This window comes from Parus major, chromosome 4 (genome assembly GCF_001522545.3).
Source record: "Parus major isolate Abel chromosome 4, Parus_major1.1, whole genome shotgun sequence".
NCBI lineage: Eukaryota > Metazoa > Chordata > Aves > Passeriformes > Paridae > Parus > Parus major.
In genome coordinates this window covers 46,166,544-46,186,620 of record NC_031771.1, presented here as the reverse complement: position 1 = coordinate 46,186,620, position 20,077 = coordinate 46,166,544, and the positions used below count along the sequence as shown (strand labels likewise).

At 39.2% G+C, this 20,077-nt stretch overlaps 1 protein-coding gene and 1 long non-coding RNA gene across 3 annotated transcripts; one reads left to right on the top strand and one right to left on the bottom strand.

Annotated features, from left to right (window-relative positions):
* Window positions 1–256: 256 nt before the first annotated feature.
* Window positions 257–12,766, bottom strand: LOC107203588. The gene is made up of 3 exons (XR_001521252.2): window positions 12,660–12,766; window positions 12,428–12,541; window positions 257–341 (listed from the first exon to the last, which is right to left on the bottom strand). It is a non-coding gene; the product is annotated as an uncharacterized LOC107203588 (long non-coding RNA).
* On the top strand, window positions 340–18,021 carry RHOH (ras homolog family member H). Of its 2 annotated transcripts, none has more exons than XM_015625853.2 (2): window positions 340–1,660; window positions 15,567–18,021. In XM_015625853.2, exon 2 carries the CDS (start codon window positions 15,786–15,788, stop codon window positions 16,359–16,361), a length of 576 nt encoding a protein of 191 aa, XP_015481339.1. In that variant the 5' UTR covers window positions 340–1,660; window positions 15,567–15,785; the 3' UTR covers window positions 16,362–18,021. The 2 variants fall into 2 exon arrangements, with proteins under 2 accessions (XP_015481339.1, XP_015481341.1); XM_015625855.2 differs by lacking the exon at window positions 340–1,660 and adding an exon at window positions 12,778–14,268.
* The last annotated feature ends 2,056 nt before the right edge of the window (window positions 18,022–20,077 follow it).

Genomic DNA, 20,077 nt, shown 5'->3' with positions numbered 1-20,077 from the left:
CCTTCATCACTGTTGATAATCAACTGAATTAATTTCATTTTGTAGAGAAAAGAATCAAATTGATTCCCCAGCCTAACTGTGCAGCGCTGCTCTGCAAGTTTTTCATCAGCAGGTTTACAGCATGTTTACATAGGCTATATTCTTTTTATATTTTTGGCACAAACTGCCTTTCATCTACACATAAATTATCTTTTTGTTTCCTTTTTGCTTTATCTTCTAAATTATTCTGTCGGTCTTTAATCTTTCTTGGAAGCAGTATGATTTTATCTTGGAATGAGTTGTATTGTCATAATGTTAATGTAGACCACCAATTCATTAGCTGTCTTCAGAAAGTGTCCATCCTGCAAGGAACATAAAATGCATGACATTAGATCTGGATCAGGCAGTCCATTGCTACTGTTTCATGGCTAGAGGTGATCTGAGGTAACTTCACTGAGCCCAAAATACTTGCTGAAAAGGACTTGGTTTCCACCTCTGTGCCTCTGGGTTTCAAGGCTGCTTGGGAAGCCAGTGCTTGTGCCTCTGCCTGAGGAGCAGACATTCCACTGCACCAGTCATCCAGGCCCCTCTCCTTCAGCTCAGGGGCAGCTCTCCTGCTGTGCCAGAGCACTTGGGCAGCTTCAGGAGAATGGGACAGGAGTGCCCTCCCTGCAGTCTGATTGCCTGACCTTACAGAGTGGACAAATCCTGAAACTACCATCACAGCTTTGCTTTCAGTGTTGTAGTAGTAGTTGTGGTAGCTGGAAATGATGTGGATCTGGCCAGCTCAATTTGTCTATGCTGGGAAACGTGGGAGTCTCAATGTCTTCTGGTGCCTCTACCTGTTCAGCCTCCTTTTGCTGGCAGAAGAGAGAACATATATGCTGAATGATACTACTGATCAATCCTGACCAGTTCTTCAGAGGGATCCTCACTGAATTACAAAAAAAACCCCAGTGTACACCAATGTTGAATCAGCCCAAAGTGCCTTCCTTTTGCATCAAGCCAGTTAAACATCTCTCATATTCCAGGCAGGGCCATATTCCAGGTTGCAGAAAAATCCCAAGTGTCATTCTGCTACCGGAGAGCGAATTGCACGTAGCCATGCCAGGCAGCTGTGGATCTGCTCCTTTTCTCCTCGCACGTATTGAGCTGCTGGGCTGTGCCCCTCTAGCAGGGAGGAGGCAGCTCTAGGAGCAGCAGAGTGCAAAGAGAAAGCTTTCTGCAGCCTGAAAGGTTTGCCTCCCTCCCCCATTTTCAAGGTTTTACAGCTGCTCCCATAGTCACCAAAGAGAGAAAGATATACCAACCCACAACAAACCCACAGATACAGAGCTGTGAAGCTCTCACCAGGAAGCTGACTTACAACTGAACCTCTCCACTCTTTCTTGTCACACTGCATCTGGGTCTGCTGTGACTGCTGCCTCCAGATGAACTAGACCCAGCTGCCAGCACTGCTTTGGCCTGCGTGTGTAGATGTCTCTGCTTACCTCTAGAGCTTTCTTTTGGATTTTTTATCCTCTTAATGATAGAATTGTTCTAATATGCTAAAAAAGAAGTCAATCTGAAAAAATCCAGGAACACAGAACACCACTCTTCTTTTTTCTTCCCTTGTCTCATCTAGGATAGTTGTCTTCCATAACATTTATTTTCCACAGCCTCTTTACGCTTCCTGCCTCTGGTGAGTTCATTACATTTTATTTTTTTATTTTTCCTAGGAGTCTTAATGTGAATTTATATCCTGAATCAAATTTGATATATTTTGTTTTAATTTTGTTAATTACTTTCATTAATAAGTTTGTGAAATTGGTTGTGAAACATAATCAGTTTTACTTTTCTGTTAAGTACCATCTGTTAAATGCTTGGTGTTGAGATACATAATTGCACACTGGCCTAGATCTTGCATTTTCTGGATTTTCGTTTGTTCCATTTTTTTTTCACCTCAGCATAAAAAGGCCATATATAAAGTAGAAAAAGGGGTATGATGGGCTGTGGCATGGCAGTTTCTTCCATGTTAACTGATATAACAAAAAAGAAAAAAATGGGAGTTACTCTCAAGATGGTGGATCTGATTCTGATGCTCTTTTCTGTTGTATGAACTATGAACGCAGGAGTGACAGACGTATAAATCTACAACATTTCAATTTATGGTCTTCTTCCCTATTTATGAGAAAACTGTTCTGTTTCATCTTAAATATTCCTAAACAAATTTAGGTGAAGATTTTATTTGAGAAAAACATTATTTGGACTGGAGCAAGATTCAAAGTATTTTTAATTTGGCAACATATCCGTGGCTGGCTCTGGCTCCAGCAGCTGCCTGGCCCTGCTGGGTTTAACAAATGCCTGTGCCAACTTCTGAGATGGAAGATTCCCATCTAAATGGCCACATCTGTAACTCTGCATTCAGGTCATTCCCATGGCTTCTTCTCTGCTTTCTGGGCCAGCTGTGATGTGCTTATGGTGTGGAGTCCCCTTACAGAGCAGTATGTGGGTATGTGCATGTGTGTACATCCGTGCACACCCATTTCCAGATTCTCCTCACAAAACCTACATATTATGATGCTCTAGTGGTGGAATGGTCTTGTCACATTGACAATGAGATGCAGTTAATCTGAAAGGTGAATGAGGATAGAGCACACTGAGGCTGGAACCATCTATCTGACACAAGTCCCTGCAAAAAATCTGAATGTGGATTTAAGGTTTTCTAACTTCTTGCAGCTGTGTTTCCACCTTTGGATGGGGCAGGAGATGAACTGTGGCGTCTGGCAGAGGCCAGCTTTAACATGGGACTTATCCTAAAAAAAATACTTGCAGAAGAAAAAGGCAGGGCAAATGAGATAAGTTAGTTGTTAAGAGGCACATCTGTCAGCAAATTTTGGTGTCTGTTGCTGTCAGAATAAGGTGGGATTGTGCTTTATATTGTGCTGCTTCATATTTCACATTTTCAACCCCACCTTTTAGATCAGTGTGTGGTGTGTTTGTGATTTACCAGCAGGAAGGACCATACATGTATACTTACTTGACTTTAGAATGGCATTTGATGTCGTTTTTCTGAGACTGGTCTGAAGATCTATTTATACAAATGAAGTCAAATTTACCAGAGAAAGTGGGCACAGACATTATGTGAATACTATGTATGAGGTTTGGGCAGTAACTGCAGGGTCAAAAAGCCACATGTGCACTAGCTTCCTGCTAAGTTTAGAGGGTAGGCTTTAGTGAGGCATAATACCAAGTCTTATATTCCCTAGATTAGGTGCTAAAAATGAGGAAAAATGGTAGGTTTGTAGTTATAGAAGATCAGTGTTTTTACAAGTAATCTGTACTTACTAAATTCCAGAGCAAAGAATCAAATTTAAAAATGGATTTGATTTTCATGTATAGCAAGACACAAATTCATAGGCCATCAGCAGGGCAACATGGCTGTAAATTACTGTCATTTAATCCCATTTTAAAATAAATTTACTGTGCCAAATAAGTGTGAAATCATCTCCTAGCAGAAGAGCATCAAGCTTCAAAATGGAGAGACTGATGCTAAAGTCACATTGCTGGTAACAGCTGCTAGTGCCAGTGATGTTAGGGAAGTAATCTCTTGTACAGTGAGAGGCAAGCCATACAAATCCTCAAAGATGTAAGTGGGTGATCTGCAGCATACCCAGAGCACACAGGAAATGAGCCAGTGTGGTGGCGGTCTCACAGGCTGTGCCTGTCTTGTGGAGCAATGGGTCTGTATCAGCAGAAGCTCCCTAGGAGATTTTCTCAATGATGCTTTCTGATAACCAGCCAGGAGGACAACCAGGCAGGGAAATTAAATTCTGCTGTTTCTCCTCTTGCTTTTGCTGTGCAGTTCTAGATGTATAGTAGCAGGTGGATTAGGCACTTCAATGTAAGAGATTTTCTGTGAAAATTACCTCTTAACCCCCCATTTTCTTGGTGAAATTTTGGTGCAGTGATTCTATAGTTTTCCCTAAGAAACAGTAGAATGTTATTGAATGCACCATTCAAGTGATTAATTTGTTTGACATTGACCATAAAATGAAAAATTGTGGCTTTTTCTATAGTGCTTTTGATTATTCTTTGAAAAGTGATAAAATAAAACTTGTAAATAAAACTGTAAAACTTGCCATTTTCAAAATCTTGGTGTAACGTTTCAGATATCACACCACACAGCTTAGCATCGTTCCCAAATTAGGGAATGTTTCTCATGTTTTTGGCTAGTGCTGTGTGGTTTTATTAAATCCACTCTTTTCGAATGTTTCCATGCTATGACACAATTTACAGCTGCAAAGTATTTTGAGATAACTGCAGCATAGCAGTTAAGAAAGGAAGTTGGCTGCAGCTGTCTCAAGCCCACTATTAAAGCACTATGGCCTTAAAATACTGGACAGGACCACACAAGCAAAACAAATCAATGTAACAACAAAATTTGTGGGCTGTAGTCTACCATTAGCTTTTCTCCACAAAACCAAATGTAGTCTCATATTTACTTAGCAGGATTTAGTTTTCTTTCAATTTTTGTATCAGTGAAGAGCTGGAAAACCTTTCCAATCCACCAGAAGAATCAGTGTACAGTGGAAGGGGACACCTTTGGCATTTGCAAAACCTCTGTAATGCAGCAGTGAGTGTGAGTACTGGAAGTGATGGCCACAAAATTAAATGTATCAGGTCTAATACGAGCAGCTGGCAAAGTGGCAGGGAGCAATAGTCCCAGCAGTCACAGTCTGTCACTGCTGACAGGGTGTCTGGAGAATGGGGGAACATGGTGTGAGCACTTAGAGCGTGCGTGCGTGCATTCCTCGCGGAGCAGGTACGGCAGTGGTTTGTGCCCAGCCTTGTGCCTGTGCCCTGTGTTTATCTCGGACCCTTTATCGCTCCCCCCCTGCCCAGTTGCCTGCTGCTGCATGTGCGTTGTGTTGCTTTTGGATGAGAAATTGCGTTTGGTCTTTGGTTCCAGAAGCCAAGGAGAAGTGTAAATTGCTAAGGGATGAGGGTGGGGCTGAACTTGGCATGCTACTCTTTACCTGGCAAAACGTATGAGCCTGCTGGAAAACACACAAAGATTCTGCTATTGCTTGGGGATTTCCCTACAGGGAGCCATGCTGACCTGTCACGTAGGAAAGACACAGCATGTTCTGGAAAAGGAGCAAACACCTCTCCTGGCAGAAGCTGGCACAGTGGGCTGTGGTTACACGCTGTGCATGATGCTGCTTCGCACGCACAAGCGTGAGCGAGGAGTACCAGTAACTGACACTTGCCAGCTTGAGGTTGTTGTACCATCTGGTGATACCACTTTTCCTCATGAGTGACAGTGTGACAGCTTTTGAAGGTTAGACTGATTTATGTCAAAATGTAGATGTAACTGGCTCTCCCAATATAAAAGCATGAGAGCAAGACCCCTGTGTAGCTAGGGGTCTCTTTTGGTTTTTTCCTGTGCCATGGTCATTAAAAGAATATGAAAACTCTCAAACGTGTAAGAAAACTGTTCTTTCCTTTCATTGATAAGCATGCCAGTGGACACACAGCCTTCAGCTTGCCTTTTTTTTCCATCAAATGACTGTGCTTAAAAACTGGTGAAGACTTTGGAGTTTGAAGTTACTGAGCTACTGATATACTCAAATATCTATTACTTAATCTATTAATTATTTAATCGTCTGTGAGCTTTTGATTTTCTCACTATAAAAATATATTATGAAACAGCTGCCATAAAAACCCTTCATGTAATTTCTGTAGTTTCCATCAATTTAAATGCAAGTTTTTAAATTCCCATCTCTTCAGTGGAGTTTTAATTCTGGTTGAAAAGCTGTTGGGTAAAATACCTCTGAGTTTGAATCAAGTCCATCAGGATTCAAAAATAAAGCATGGGAAATGTTCTCATAATGTTCAAACATCTCTCTCCTAAAATATCTCTCTTTTCATATGTGTGATCATTTTCATTCAAAATATGTAAAAATCAAGAAAATCAAGGAAAATTTTCTATGCTTCCCACTGAAGAACTCTTCATTAAGATTTGCCATAGCATGGGGATTTACATGATCTTTAAACTGACTAAAAGCCAAGTAGATGTCAGCTATAAATATATGAAATTCTCAAAATACTCAGCTGAAGAATGAGTGAGAAGGATTTATGTATTACTTTTGGTTGTAGAGTCTTTTCTCCTCTTAACCAATTCCATATGACCTGCTGCTGTCTGCAGTACTATATGTTTTATATGAAGACAGCAAGAGATGAGAGTTGTAATGGAATCAGAGAAAAGTAAAGGAAAACAGGCACTAAAATATATATTCTGTTCTGGCATATTGTTGGTGTAAGATATAAATCAATATAAAATCTGAGCTACCAGGTGTAACTTGTGCTAATTCCAGAAAAAAAAAAACAAAACACCAAACCTTAATCATAACTATGCATGGAACGTAGGCAGTTTGATGAAGACAAGTATGCATGCCCATTTATTTTATCTAGTTTTATCTGCTTCAATTAAGGAATTCTAGAAAAGCTGCATGGTAGGGAAAAAAAATCCTGCTTGTACTGTAAATACATATTATCTCTTATTTTATCTGTGTGCTGGATTCAGTGCATGAATACTAAGTCATGGCATAGATTGTTGAAGGCAACTCCTTTTTAAAAATTTATAGAACAAATCAAAAAGATAAAAATTATAAATCAAGAAATACAGGACAAGTTATGATAATTGTATGTTTTATATCACACCTGCTACTTGAAAAGTAATTGAAATTATTTCTATGCAAGCTCTACAAATTTTTAACTTTTTTATGTACATATGTGCACACAAAATTTAAGAATGATATTAAAGATGGCGGTTTCCTGCTGTGAAAATCTAGAAATATGATTTTATGTGATGATGATTTATATTTTTTTATGTGAAGTCTAGACTATGATTTTAAACACTGATATATACAGAGACAAGAAAAAGGTTTTTGTTGCTGGCAAATCTAAGGGGAAAAAACTAAAATTATCAGGGAGTTTCTGTGTTATAAAATAAATATCCAACCAAATTATTGTTGCTTCCTTTGCTAGCTTTGCTCATTAATGTCAGAATTTTAATATTCATCACAGCAAAATGAACAGTGACATGCAGTAAATATGAGTTCTTCCTAAATTAAAAACAAATAATTATGTTTTATCAAGAGTTCATTATTTTGAATTGTTCAATCAACTGCAATAACATTATTACTACTCAAAACACCTGTACATCTGACACTTTATTCTTATCACAAAATATACCAAAATAATCTTCCATGGAACACTGGCTAATTCTGTTCTAACATTTTCCTCCTCCGCCTTTACCTCCCACTGAAATCAAACCTGTGCAAATACATAACGAACATGGAGAACCTCCTTCTTCTTCCGCTGGTATTAGGGGGAGACAATCTAGACTTGAGAATCTCCTTATTTTGTACTATGTTTTATAAAATCAGGGCAAAGTTAAACCTGAAGAGACTTCCGAAAGCAAACTTGGAGATCTTGCAAGGGATCCATTGAGGAAAATGGAGAAATGGTAGGGCAATTTTTAAAGACTTTTTGACACTGAGAAGCATGTTCTATCGCCTGTATCATTCATGTGTTAGCTTTTAGCTATACTGTTACTGTTTATTACTTCACAGCATTTAAGGGAGCCAGTCAGGATGATCAAGTACAGTCCTACCACAGGTTAGAGACAAAACACACAGAAGTCACCCTGCAAATGCAAGTGTGTGTATGGAGATGCCAGTTTGTTTTAACAATTTATCATGTTACACATCTGCAGAATTTAATATAAATCCATGCATCTCCTTAACAATAAGTCATTGTAACATATTGTAAAGATATGTCTAATAAATGTAATGACTGCATACGCAGCAGAAATAGAATAGTTTCCTATGGGTGACTATGTAATTTTATATGTAAAATTCTATCAATTAGATACCTAGGTTGTTTCAAATCTCCATTTAGCAAAGCAGTAATCTCTGCTCATGTGTATATGAATACATATGTACCTGTATGTAGAGAGTGGTCATTTCAATAATGCATCAATTTGATGCAAAATAGGTAGGCTTTCAAAAAATGGTAAGATATGTTGCCCACAATATGTTGTTTTCTATAGCACTTGGCATCAACGTCTTTTGCAATGAATTATTATCACATGTACATATATATATGTGTGTGTGTGTGTATGGACATATACACATGCATGTACATACGGATGTGATTTTTTTTGTAAATGGATGTATTGATTCATTACTGATTTTAAATATGCACTGATTTATTTACAGTATTTTTATCCCTATATATGTGCATATACACTTCTGTGCATCCAGTTTAGCAAATAAAGCATCATTCTCTGAGAAATTACAAATGATTATTTAAAACTATGAAATGTTAGTTGTGTATGAAAGAGAAACGGGTACTTTGTGATGATTATGCCCGTGTCTGTGGATGGTAAAAAAAAATAAGCAGAAATAGGGGTAGGGTTAGGCTCACTGGAAAGAAAACACGATAACTGTTGAAGGTTGTAAACAGAAGAGTACTTCCAACAGCCAAAGAATATTTCAACAGCCAAAAAAATCTGGGGAGATTTTTAAGAGATAAAACTGTAAAAAAAAAAAATCCTACAAAAATGTGTTGTAAATGGCTTTTTGATTTGTCTCAAATTTCATGAAATTGAACTGTGTTGAAAGAGGATGTGGCATGAAAAATTTGAAGTGGTTTGAGGCCCAAACATGCAAACATTTCTACATGTCAATAATTCTACACACACAGTAGTCTGATTAAAGTAAATAACTTAAATATAATATTAATTTATTTAATAGTATCAATATTTATTTAATATTATTTATGTTTATCAATTTAATATTATCAATATATTATCAATGTATTTAATTAACAATTAATGTTTTTTATATTTCAGTTTGGCTACAGTGCAGTTAGACTTGCCAAAAATTTGCTTTTGACCATTAAGTCATTCAGGTGCAAAAAAGTATTCATAGTTTTGTGTGATAGCACTGGAGTCAGCACACAGAACTTTATCCATGTTTATCTGCAAGTGTATCTGTGTTCCCGTCTGGGGAATATTCCCAGCAGCAGTTCTGTGTCAGTGGTGAATATGTGTGTACATATATATTATATGTATGTATGTGTGTGTGTACAGAAACAGCAGCTATGAGGGAAGGCAGACGGACAGATGGTTAATGAACTTCTGTGCTTGATCGTACACACACGTGACATTTGCACACCAGCTGCTCCATGTGCAGTTGTGTCTGTAGTGAAACTCAAAAATTCCTTCTGTTCAAGCACAGAGGAGAAGATTTAGTACAGAGAAGGGTGGGAAAAAGAGGTGACATACCCGGTATCCTGCAGAAGGAGAACACTAGGCTTTCCTAACTTCAGGCATGACATGCTGCTCCAGTTCTGGTGACTTTGAGGGTACTGGACCAGGCTGAGAATGGTTTATGAGCTGGTCCTCACTTAATTTACCTCAATTTTAATTTGGGGAGAACATCTACACTGAAAATGGATCCCTTTTGAAAGTGACCCATAATACCATGAATGCCACATAGTTTGAAATTTACTGTGTCGTTCCATAAACATGGAGAAAAATTACTTCATAATGGCTTGGATCTTTAAGTGGGTACTTGGTATTGCTGGATTTCATTGAGTTCTATTTAGAGATTTAGTATCTTGGATCAGTACATCAGAGTCTTACAGGCTTTTTGTTAATTTTTGGAGTGGTTCTAATAATCTGTGCTCATTTGTAAATTAATGAATCAAGGTGAGATTAGCCACAGGAAGAAGGTTCTTGAAGATAAAATAAATATTTCTTTTTTCTAATTCTATAATTAGAATGAGAGTTATATAGTTTTTCTCAGCAACTGTAGTAAATTGAATAGATCTTTAGACATATCATTATCCATTGCTTATATATATTATTATAGATACTATTACTAAAGAAGTTGACTTTTTTAATTTAGGATAGCTTATTAAGCTTATGTGTATGTGCAATGTGTTAGCATGTGGGTAAATAAGTATATTTTGTTACACAAAAGGTTTTCATCTCTTTGCTAGGACTTCACATCTCATTTAATCTTGCAAATTTTATATCAAGATTTCACATTCTCAATATGAGGGAATTTCCTTTAAATCTGGTAGCGTGAGTTCCCTTGCTAATAATAAAGTGGACAATATTTCCAAATATTTGATCACATATCTTTCTCTTCATTTGAAGTAGTTAAAACTGCCAGAGAAAGAAATGGAGGTGTTTTCAGATGTTGTCTTGATCCAGAAGTGATTTTTTTCAAAGGCTCCTAAGAAAGTGATTTTCTATTTTCTAGAAATTTCATAAATTAGAAATTAAACCAAAAATTTACTTTTCTATTTTTTTCAAAACAAAACACTGAAATTTGAAAACAGGAACAGGATTTCAGTTTTGTGATTAAGGGAGTAAAATAAAAATTTTCAAGATTTTATGTCTGAAAATTTATTTTTTTTAAATTCTGGAAGGAGATTGTTTTTGAGACGACAAGACATTCTGGCTTTGAAAATACGGGTTCATTGCATGTTGCTTGCTTTTCTAACTTTAGAAAGGCATTGATAAATGGTTGTATTTAAGGATAAAATATATGTATAAAAGCTCTCAACCCGGTTTCCAAGCATCGTTTCAATTCTTTGAAATATAAAAGCACCTTGAAAAAAAATCTGGCAATTAATCTGGTGTATTATATCAGACTGCTGAATTATTCTGCCAGTGAGTAACCTGCCATCTCACTCTTAAACTGAAGAATAGCGATGGCCTCTGTGGTAGCCAGCTTAGGAAGTGAATGAGTTGAATGGCAATGTTTTGGTGGAGTTTAGGGAAAAGATGCAGCACCTTGCAAAGGTACAGGCTGTGAGCTAGTTCTCCTTCATGGCAGTGGTACCAACACTGAATGCCACTATGGACTGAAACCCTGACACCCTCTGAGGTGTAAGGAGGCTGGTTGGCAAGACAGGGCTATAGATTAAAGTTGTTTTAAAAGGAGTTAAAAAACCAGGAGGCAGGTAATGCAGATGTCAGAGAATCAGGTTAATGAATGCATGACATGTGCAGCAAGGGGCCATTTGCCTGCAGACCAGAAGCAGTCTCCAGATGGACTGCAGCTGATGGATTTGTTTTCAGGAGACCTGTGCTGTGGAACCAGTCTGGAAGTTTGTATCTGAATGCAGCAAGCACATCTCATCCCCAGAGCTGAAAACCAGGTAGTGTGACCTTGACAACCTGGTGACCTAGCAGAGTGTCCAGACTGGAGTCACAGCAGCCATGGTTTCTGTATCACATGGGCTGCATCTTCTGGGTGCTGTCATTTATCAAGCAACAGTGTCTCTGCCCTGTCTGGATTCCTCCCAGCCTTCCTCCTCCCTCTCCTTCTGCTTGCAGGAATTGTTCTCAGGCCATGTCCATGCTGTGCAGTGCCCACTGTGCCCATGGAGGTGAAGGAGTAAAGCTGCACACTGTTCTGGTCAGTGAGGGTAGTCTTTGTGCCTCCTTCCTCTCCTCGAGGGCATCTAACTAAGGGATGTGGGAACAGTTCTTACATATCTGCGGTGCAATTGGAAGGAGCAGTGGCTACAATCAGCACACTGGAAAAGAACTGTAGGCACTGTTTTGCAGATCCCACCTCTGTGTGAGGTGGGACTTACAAGAGTCGAGTAGGTAGGCAAAGAGTGTACATTTAAGAATTGCACAGCTAGTGGAAGCCTCTCCTGTGGTTTTCAACCTTCTCTATTAGTATAAATATTTTAATTTCCTTGCCATGTCAAGTCTTTTCAAGAGCTAGCATACACAGTGCTTAAACTGAAAATTTAATCTGCTGTTATCCTGACACGAACAGGAACTCTGCTGAGATGTAATTGAGGTAGGGAGTGGATAATAGCAATAATAGTTAGCATGTTAACTGCTTTAACTCTCTGAAGCATTTTGTGCCTGTCTGATCTAAAAAGCTGGTTGTTTGCCTGCATGGTTTGTTTATGTATGAGGTAATTCCATTGAAATTCCAACCTACCTGAGTGTGCACTATCAGTATCTAAGATAAGTTTTGAAATTAGAAGTTCCTGACTGTTTTTATTTTTCCCTATCATAAGATGCTGTCCATCCCCTGCAGATGTTTAGCCATAGTGAGTCATGCTCACAATGATCTTATAGTAGATGCCAGAGATTTTTTTGGCATAAAGGAAAATCCCATTTTGTTCAGTTGATAGACTTAACCCTTTTGATACAGTAGTCCTGCTTTCCTTTGTTGGTAGAACTCTTTGAACAGATACCAGATTGATTATTCAAGGGACATACATTCACTTGAATCCTCTACATGCAAAGAGCTCGGTGCTGCTGTGCTCTACATTTCATCCCGTCCCATTGCGGGTTGGCAGCTGCACTCGCCTTCTCCTTATCTTATTCAGCCATGATCAAATGTAGACATTTTACCTGCATGAGATTGCTGAGGTGCAGGTCAGACACTGCCAAAGAGCGACTGGTGTAGATCATCTTGTGCTCACATCATCAGTGAAGTTCAAGGTCTCTGTAACCACACACTTGTGCCTGTATTCCAAAGACAGAGGGAACAAAACCTGAAATTTACTAAAGATCACTACTCAGCATGACCAGACAAGAATAAGACATGCAATCTTATACCTAATGGTTTTATAAAAGGTCTTACCTTATTCAAATAATATCTTCTATCGAGTGATGAAAGCATAAACCAAAAAAACCATAAGAGAAGATACAGATTTATATATTGAATTCCATATAAAAAATGATCTTAATAAAGTTGGTAAATTTTTGAAAATCAAAGTGTTGGAGAAAAAAAAAAGCCTCAGCAGCTTAGAGTCCATCTCTGATCTGTGATCAGAAAGTTTTCTGTAATGGTTGTAGCACACTGTGCTGTCAGACCAAAGCAGAATATGAGAGAAAGGGATAAAAACTTTTGCAAGTATTTATAAAAGTGGTTGTATACTGAGGCACAGAGGTGCCCAGTCCTGCTTTAAAGGACACTTTAAAGTACTGTTCTTTAAAGGAGAGTTGATGCTTTTTGTTGATGTTTAATCAAGCATTTCTGTCCAGTCAGGTGAACTTGTGTAATTATTTTAGTACACTAATGCTGCTCTTACCCTGAGGCTGCAACAAGGACCAGCCATGTGCCTAATACTTTGGTATGCACGTATGTAGTCCCGATTATATGTGGAGGAACATGAATTGTTGTGAACAAATGCAAGATCAGAGCCACTGAGGGCAATTTGTCCACAGAATCACAATATGGACCTTGTTATATACCAGGGGTTTTTTTATTATTCATTGATGGAATGCAGAACAATATCATTTTCTTTGAAAACAATTCTGCACTGTCAGAGTGGAATATTTCAGCTTCTGTTATTGTCTGTCAACTACTCATATTCACTAGTCCTCAATCTCTTTCGGGGTTTGATAATTTTTATACTTTCTTTCAGAATAACCAATATAATTTGACCTGGTAATCAACAAGTTGAGTGCCAGAACAATCCTTCTGTCTGTCTTTCTCTGTTTTGGCATTTAAGAAATTGCAAAAGTCGTGCTTTGGGCATCCTTATTTTCCCCCACATTCCAATGTGCACAAAATAATAAACCTGAAGGCACTGAGGGCTACTCATACCAAAGAATTGTTTGTTCTGAAAAGAATGCTTGGTACTTGGAAACTCTCTCCTGTGTATATACAGCTTTGTCTTAATAGGACACTACTGTCTTGTGGTGAAATTGAGGTGTTTAAAACTATATTGCTGACCCAATTTTGAAGTAGAATACTCTGAAAGAGAGATTATGATTCGTATAAGCAATTTGAATGTTTATCCTACATAATGGTTTTTGAATTTTTCATAGATGTGTTTTGTAAAGGTCTTGTTTAATTCCCTTGAGAGCTTGTTTGGAGAACAGAGGAGGTGAGAGAGTGGACTTAGACCTAATGAATCAATAAAAGCAAATTTTCATCTGCTGCCACTAGAACTTAAATTCACAAAGCAGCCTGTTTCCCGGCAGCCGGGAATGCCGTGAAGCAGCCTCAGCCTCTGTCCCACTTCCTAGAAGCGAGCGGCGGCGGTGAGAGCACGGTGTCGCTGGTAGGCCAGGAAGCACCGTCTGTTGCAATGACTCCTGTAGATACCGTAACTCCAGTACACGCAGGGACAGCCCCCAGACCTGGTGCCACCTCTATAAAGCAACCTGCTCCGGCCACACATCTTCCTTCAGCCGAGGCATCTGCTGGGAGAGATGCAGGTGTGCCAGCAGCACAAGAGGAGGTAGGGCATGGCCTCAATAAAAAATGAAAGCAGGGCCAATAGCAGTTGTTGGTGCCTGTAAAATGTTCTCTCGAAGCTCATCTAGCACTTTTCCCTTGTTTTTCACTGTCTATGGAGTAAGCCAAAGCTTTGAGTGTCCTAGAAATAAAGGGGGAGAGGGGTAGTGTGTTAGGGTACTGAAAGTGGAGAGCATTACAGTAAAATACGGTATATGCCCTTTGTGGCCATCATTCATTTCTGTGCAAATAGCCTTCAGCTGTGATGGCTGTCTACATATATGAGGGAAACAGAAATATATTATTTATGTAAAAAACACATGACATTTTGAAATTATGCAGTGATACTTTCTTTTTAATTACTCTTGTTCATCAGAACTAATTTGTCTTCAGTTTTGCCGTTAGTGATTTTTGGAGCATCTTGTGTGTCACCCTGTGTGAGCAGTGAATCTTTCACACAGCTAGTGAGGAAGAAACAAATGCTTTCAAAATAGGAAAATTTGACTGAATGCTGGCAGAAGCTCAAAAGCAATTACATACTCTGAAGAGTACTCTTAGTTCAGTTTTATAAGAGTAAATGCCAGGACAGTTATAGCCCCTTCAAATGAAATTTTGACTGGGTCAGGCATCAGTAGTGGGGCTTTCTTTGTCTTGTGCTTCTTGATTGTTGAAAGCAATTTGTAAAAATAAAATTACCCTATTTTTGGGTATTTTTGCTGTGAATCCTTCATTGCTTTTGAAAATTGTTCAGGATGTGACTTGAGATTCACACCTGAAGTCTTTGCTTCCTCATTGTCACAAGTTGTTCTGTGCTGACATTCCATATGGGATTGTTTAAATAGTCAAACTGGCTAGCAAAGAGCTTTTTTTCCTCCTGACTACCTCTAGAGAGTGTAGGTACATTTTCAGGGGAATCTGAACTGCTCATTTAAGGATTCAGGATTCTGTCAGACTTGGTGAAAATCGGAAGCAAAGAATGTCTCACAGCATATTAGTAGCAGTTATACCAAAGTTAAATTAATTTTATTAGTCTTTAGACAATTGGAGGGAAAAAATAGCTCATGTCAGTGGAAAATGGCAATAGTAATAAGACTGTTAGCCCCTGTGGAGCAGCAAGAAAGTTATTTATGAGAATGGCTGTTGCGCACACAGCTGGCTGGGAGGAAATGGAAAAGTTCATCATCCTCTGCAAGGGATACTTGCCGTGCCTGTACAAAGACATGTCCAGGCATCTTTATCTTGATGAGGAATGGTTTGTTCTCTGTGGATTATAAACATTACATTTTATTTTTACTCTTCCAGAAATGTCATTTGATTCACTGAAGATTTAAAACCGATAGAGTCATGTGGGAGAAGACGAAATTTTAGTCTCAAGTGACAGAATCAAGTCTTAAGAAGTAAAGAAGTTTGGATGGTTTCTCACTAAATGGAAGGTATATAGAAGACCTCTAAGACCACTGCATCTCTCCATCCGACTCCTGCTGCACAGAGACTGCACTCTTGGCCTTGGACGTTAATAAAATGCTGGATTCAATCAAGTGTGTTCTGGTGGGAGATTCTGCAGTTGGGAAAACATCTCTCTTGGTACGTTTCACCTCTGAGACTTTTCCAGATGACTACAGACCCACCGTATATGAAAACACGGGAGTGGATGTCTTCATGGATGGTGTACAGATTAGCTTGGGCCTTTGGGACACATCTGGCAGTGATGCCTTTAAAGGCATTCGTCCCCTTTCCTACCAACAGGCAGATGTGGTATTAATGTGCTACTCAGTAGCAAACCACAATTCCTTTCTGAACCTGAGGAACAAGTGGATCAGTGAGATCCGCAGCCATCTGCCCCGCATCCCCGTTTTGGTGGTGGCCACTCAGACTGACCAGCGTGACGCAGGTCCCTACGGTTCCTCCTGTATCAGCCCCATGGATGGAAAGCGGCTTGCCCAGGACGTGCGAGCCAAAGGCTACTTGGAGTGCTCTGCCCTCAGCAACAGGGGGGTGCAGCAGGTGTTTGAATATGCCGTGCGGACAGCGGTCAACCAAGCCAAAAGGCAGAACAGGCGGAAGCTCTTCTCCATTAATGAGTGTAAGATCTTCTGAGGACTGGTTTTGCTCACGTTTGTTCTTTATGTTTTCTCACAAAGATACTGCAGCAGAGAGCATGGGAGGTGAAATCCTCCTGGCAGGACCACAGTGCAGGTGCCTCTTCTGAGACAGATGTGCTCTTTATCTGATCCTTTCCCCTCCAAAACACATGGGTGCTATCTTGAAAAGTGAAAGGTGCATACCCTTATTCACAAACTTGTGTTTAGACTTTGCTAGCCTGAACTGGAGCAGTCTTAGCCTGCAGATCTGCAGAGAACAACAGTACTGGTTTTGGTTTTGTTTCTGTCAGTCTTCTTCAGTTGTTGGTTTATCTGCATTTATTTAATGACAAACTTCTGCCTGGATCAGCCCCCACCTCTGTCCTTGTGGATTTTTTTTTACTTAAGAAGGTAGTAAATAAAATCTGACCAATGTGTATTTTATGTAGAGGACTCTTGTATATATTGTTGTAAAATCCCAAAAGTTTGTTTTAATATTTTGGAGGTTCTCCCTTTAGCTAACCACAGGAACTAATTGTCCTATCCATGTAATAAATGGCCTGCAGGCAAGCCTAGCACCTCTTAGACATGCCTGAGTCATTGCATAACAGTCATCAGTATGTCCAGCATAAGAGTAACCAAAACTTAGTGACATTTGACAGCTGTCCTGCAGTTTTGTGAGATTTGTTACCTTAATATTGTTTCTCAGCAATGTGGTCAAAGGTGGGAAACTAACCTGATTCTTCCTAGACTTCACTGGGTTACAGCCTCAGCAGGGCTTGCAGATAGGGCTGGTTTACACATAAGGTTGGGCTGGTAGGGATGAATCTGTGCTACCATCACTTCTGTTGTCCCTGCTGTAATTCTGGAGGCAAAAGAGTTCACGCTCCAGATATGGAAGATATTTTTTCATGAGCACTTAAATTCTCACATATTTTTAGTACACTTTTTTTTAAAGCAGTGGTTTTAGTGAAACCAGTCACCTACATTAGTAAAAGACTGAGCACATAGCAAGGTCGAATGTGTGTCTTTAGAATGGCTAAATGACTTTTTTTTTGAGTTTGCATGCTAAGTATAACTGCCTAGGTTGTATCCAAGTAAGACTGAAACAGGCTTTACATTCTGGGGAGCCTGTCAAGTCTAGGAGCTAAATCCTGATGTATGTACTGGGGCCAAGTTACCCTCCTGCACAGAAAGGCAGGCTAAGGAAATGGAAACTTCAGGTGTGTAAGATAATTCTGCTTGAAGATGAAGTGGGCTCAAGACATAATGCTGTACATTCCTTGTGAATTGTGGTGGTTCCCTCCTCCTCATATCTGTCCCCTCTGTCCTGCAGCCTCTCTCAGGTCTTGCAGATCTTATCCCAAGAGAATTTCTTAGTGCAGTGAGATTTTCTTTGTTCCTTTCCCTATCTTTCAGCTAGCTAAGAATTAACCTTTGAGAGGCTTATATAGCATGGTGCCATAAAAGATGGCACATAGCACTGTAGGATTATCACACCTGTGGTGAAGGTAGCAAGTATTTACACTCTGGGCACCTTGATTACCAGTAGGGCAGGGAACACCTGGTGTTGTGATTGCCCTGCCAGCTTCTGGACTGTTTTGGTTTGAAAAGACAGGTATCTGCTAAGGAAGGCAGAAACCTCCCTTGAAATGGAAAAAAAAAATTGTAAACCACACCCCTCTCCAAATTATTATAATCTTGAAATCAAGGTGCTCTCAGGCAAAGATATGGGAATAGGAATAGCAGTTCTTTACTAAAGAAATTAAAATAAAAATGAAGTAGTATAAAAGAAATTAACAAAAAAACCAACCCACTGACAGAGTCAGAATACAACCTGACACCCTGTTGGTCAGTGTGTTGGTGGCAGTCTGATTAAATGGTGGGTGCAGTTCTTCTGGAGTGACAGATGTGGTTCTGTTGAAGCAATGATCCTGTAGAAAGGTGTAGTTTTCCTCTGGAGGTGCAGTGGTGTAGATGGGTCCAGTCTTCCTCTGGGAATCCAGTGGAGAAAGGTTGCCTGTGGTGTTCCATCCACATCTTTGTTTCTATCCGAGTGGGAATGCTTGTCTCCTCCCCCTGGGTGGAGCATCTCCCAATGGGATGATGTAATTTTATCAGTCTCAGTGGCCCATTAAGAGAAGATATCCCCCTGGAGGGAGGATGGGTTGTGGAAGAGATAAAGAGCACTGCAGCACCCAGTTTTAACAGCTGGCCTATTAATGGAAGATATCCCCCAGTTATGAGGGTTGAGTCATGGAAGAAATAAAGAACACTGCCACATCTGGTTTTAACAGATGGTAATAGAAGACATACTTTTGGTTATATCTTGCATTGCAACCCAAGACAACTGTTGAATATTTACTGTTCATCAACCTGATTGTAAAGCAGACTTCTGATCATAAAAATATCATGGTTTCATATGAGGTTTTTATATCAGCCTTAAATCTTTACAAACTTCTGCACCTGTACACACAAGACAAGGACTTCTGTCACCACCCATCTTTCTTGAATTCTTCTCTTTCCTACTTCTCTTTAAGTATTGATTTGTTCCTGAAACACTAAAACTTATATATTTGTGAAAGAATCTGAATGGCGTTGTACTTCTGTAGAGATATGCAAGTGGCCAGGTATTTGTGGTCCTTGCTTAAAAATTTTTTGGCTTTTGGGAGAAATATGCTTCTACATGTCAACTCTTGCAATGTCTCTCCACTGGAAGTCTTAAGTTTTGTAACTCTAAAAGTAGCCATTGTTACTGTTTGAACATTAAAGATTACATGCAAAATGTCTGGTTATGAATTTTTTAATGTATTACAATTGAGGACATTTTTGTTATGTTCCTTACTCCACTAATGGATTTAATACCTGGTTTCAACTATTTTCAAGACATATTTTTTCCAGAATGCTCTATTCAATTGTCTTTTTTTTTCCCCTCAGTGGGTTAAAGTTTGTTTACAACAGTTCATGCTGGCATTTTTATGTGCTGAAGAGCAGTAATCACCAGGTGAGAATGCTGTGTTGTGGTATCTGCCACAAAGTGCCACGTTCAGGCACCAAAAGGCTCCACAGAATTGTTATCACAGACAAAACCAGATAAAGATGTCCTCCAGAATCACACTGTAACTGAAAATCTCATCTGTATTTGGTTCACAAAACTTGTTAAGGTGTGTTACAAAATTTAGAAATTGATGTCTGTTGCAATTCAGTGAAGCCAAGTGGTTTCTTTGAGACGCATAAAATGACAATACAGGATACACGTGAAATTTAGGGATTACTTGATATACACTTGATTTTGCATTCTATAGCCAGTGCAAGACGTGAGGCCACTGAAAGCCAGCTGATTTTTAAAGTCAATTTGGAAAGAGTATAAAGTAATGGGGACTTGGTTTCATGCTCTGTGAAAAAAAAAAAAAAGGTTCAAATTTTTACAGCCTGGTTATTTTTAGACTCTCAAAGCTAAAAGGCAGTTTCCACTGGGAACAAACTGTGAAGAACATATATTTTAGTGCCTGTAATTATGCTGTTTCCCCTGAGGAATAGAACTGATGTGCTCAAAAAGTGTGGCAACTCCAAAACAGAGGTTGAAATCTAGAACTCAGAAAGAATACTTTACCCAAGTGGTATATTGGGGTTTGTGGCTTGCACAACTGCAACCCTGTTGTCTGTGGTGGGAAAAAGGGACTGCTGAGGTCTCCTGTGAAACCCTTCCAGGGTGATTTTGCGTGTGTTTAC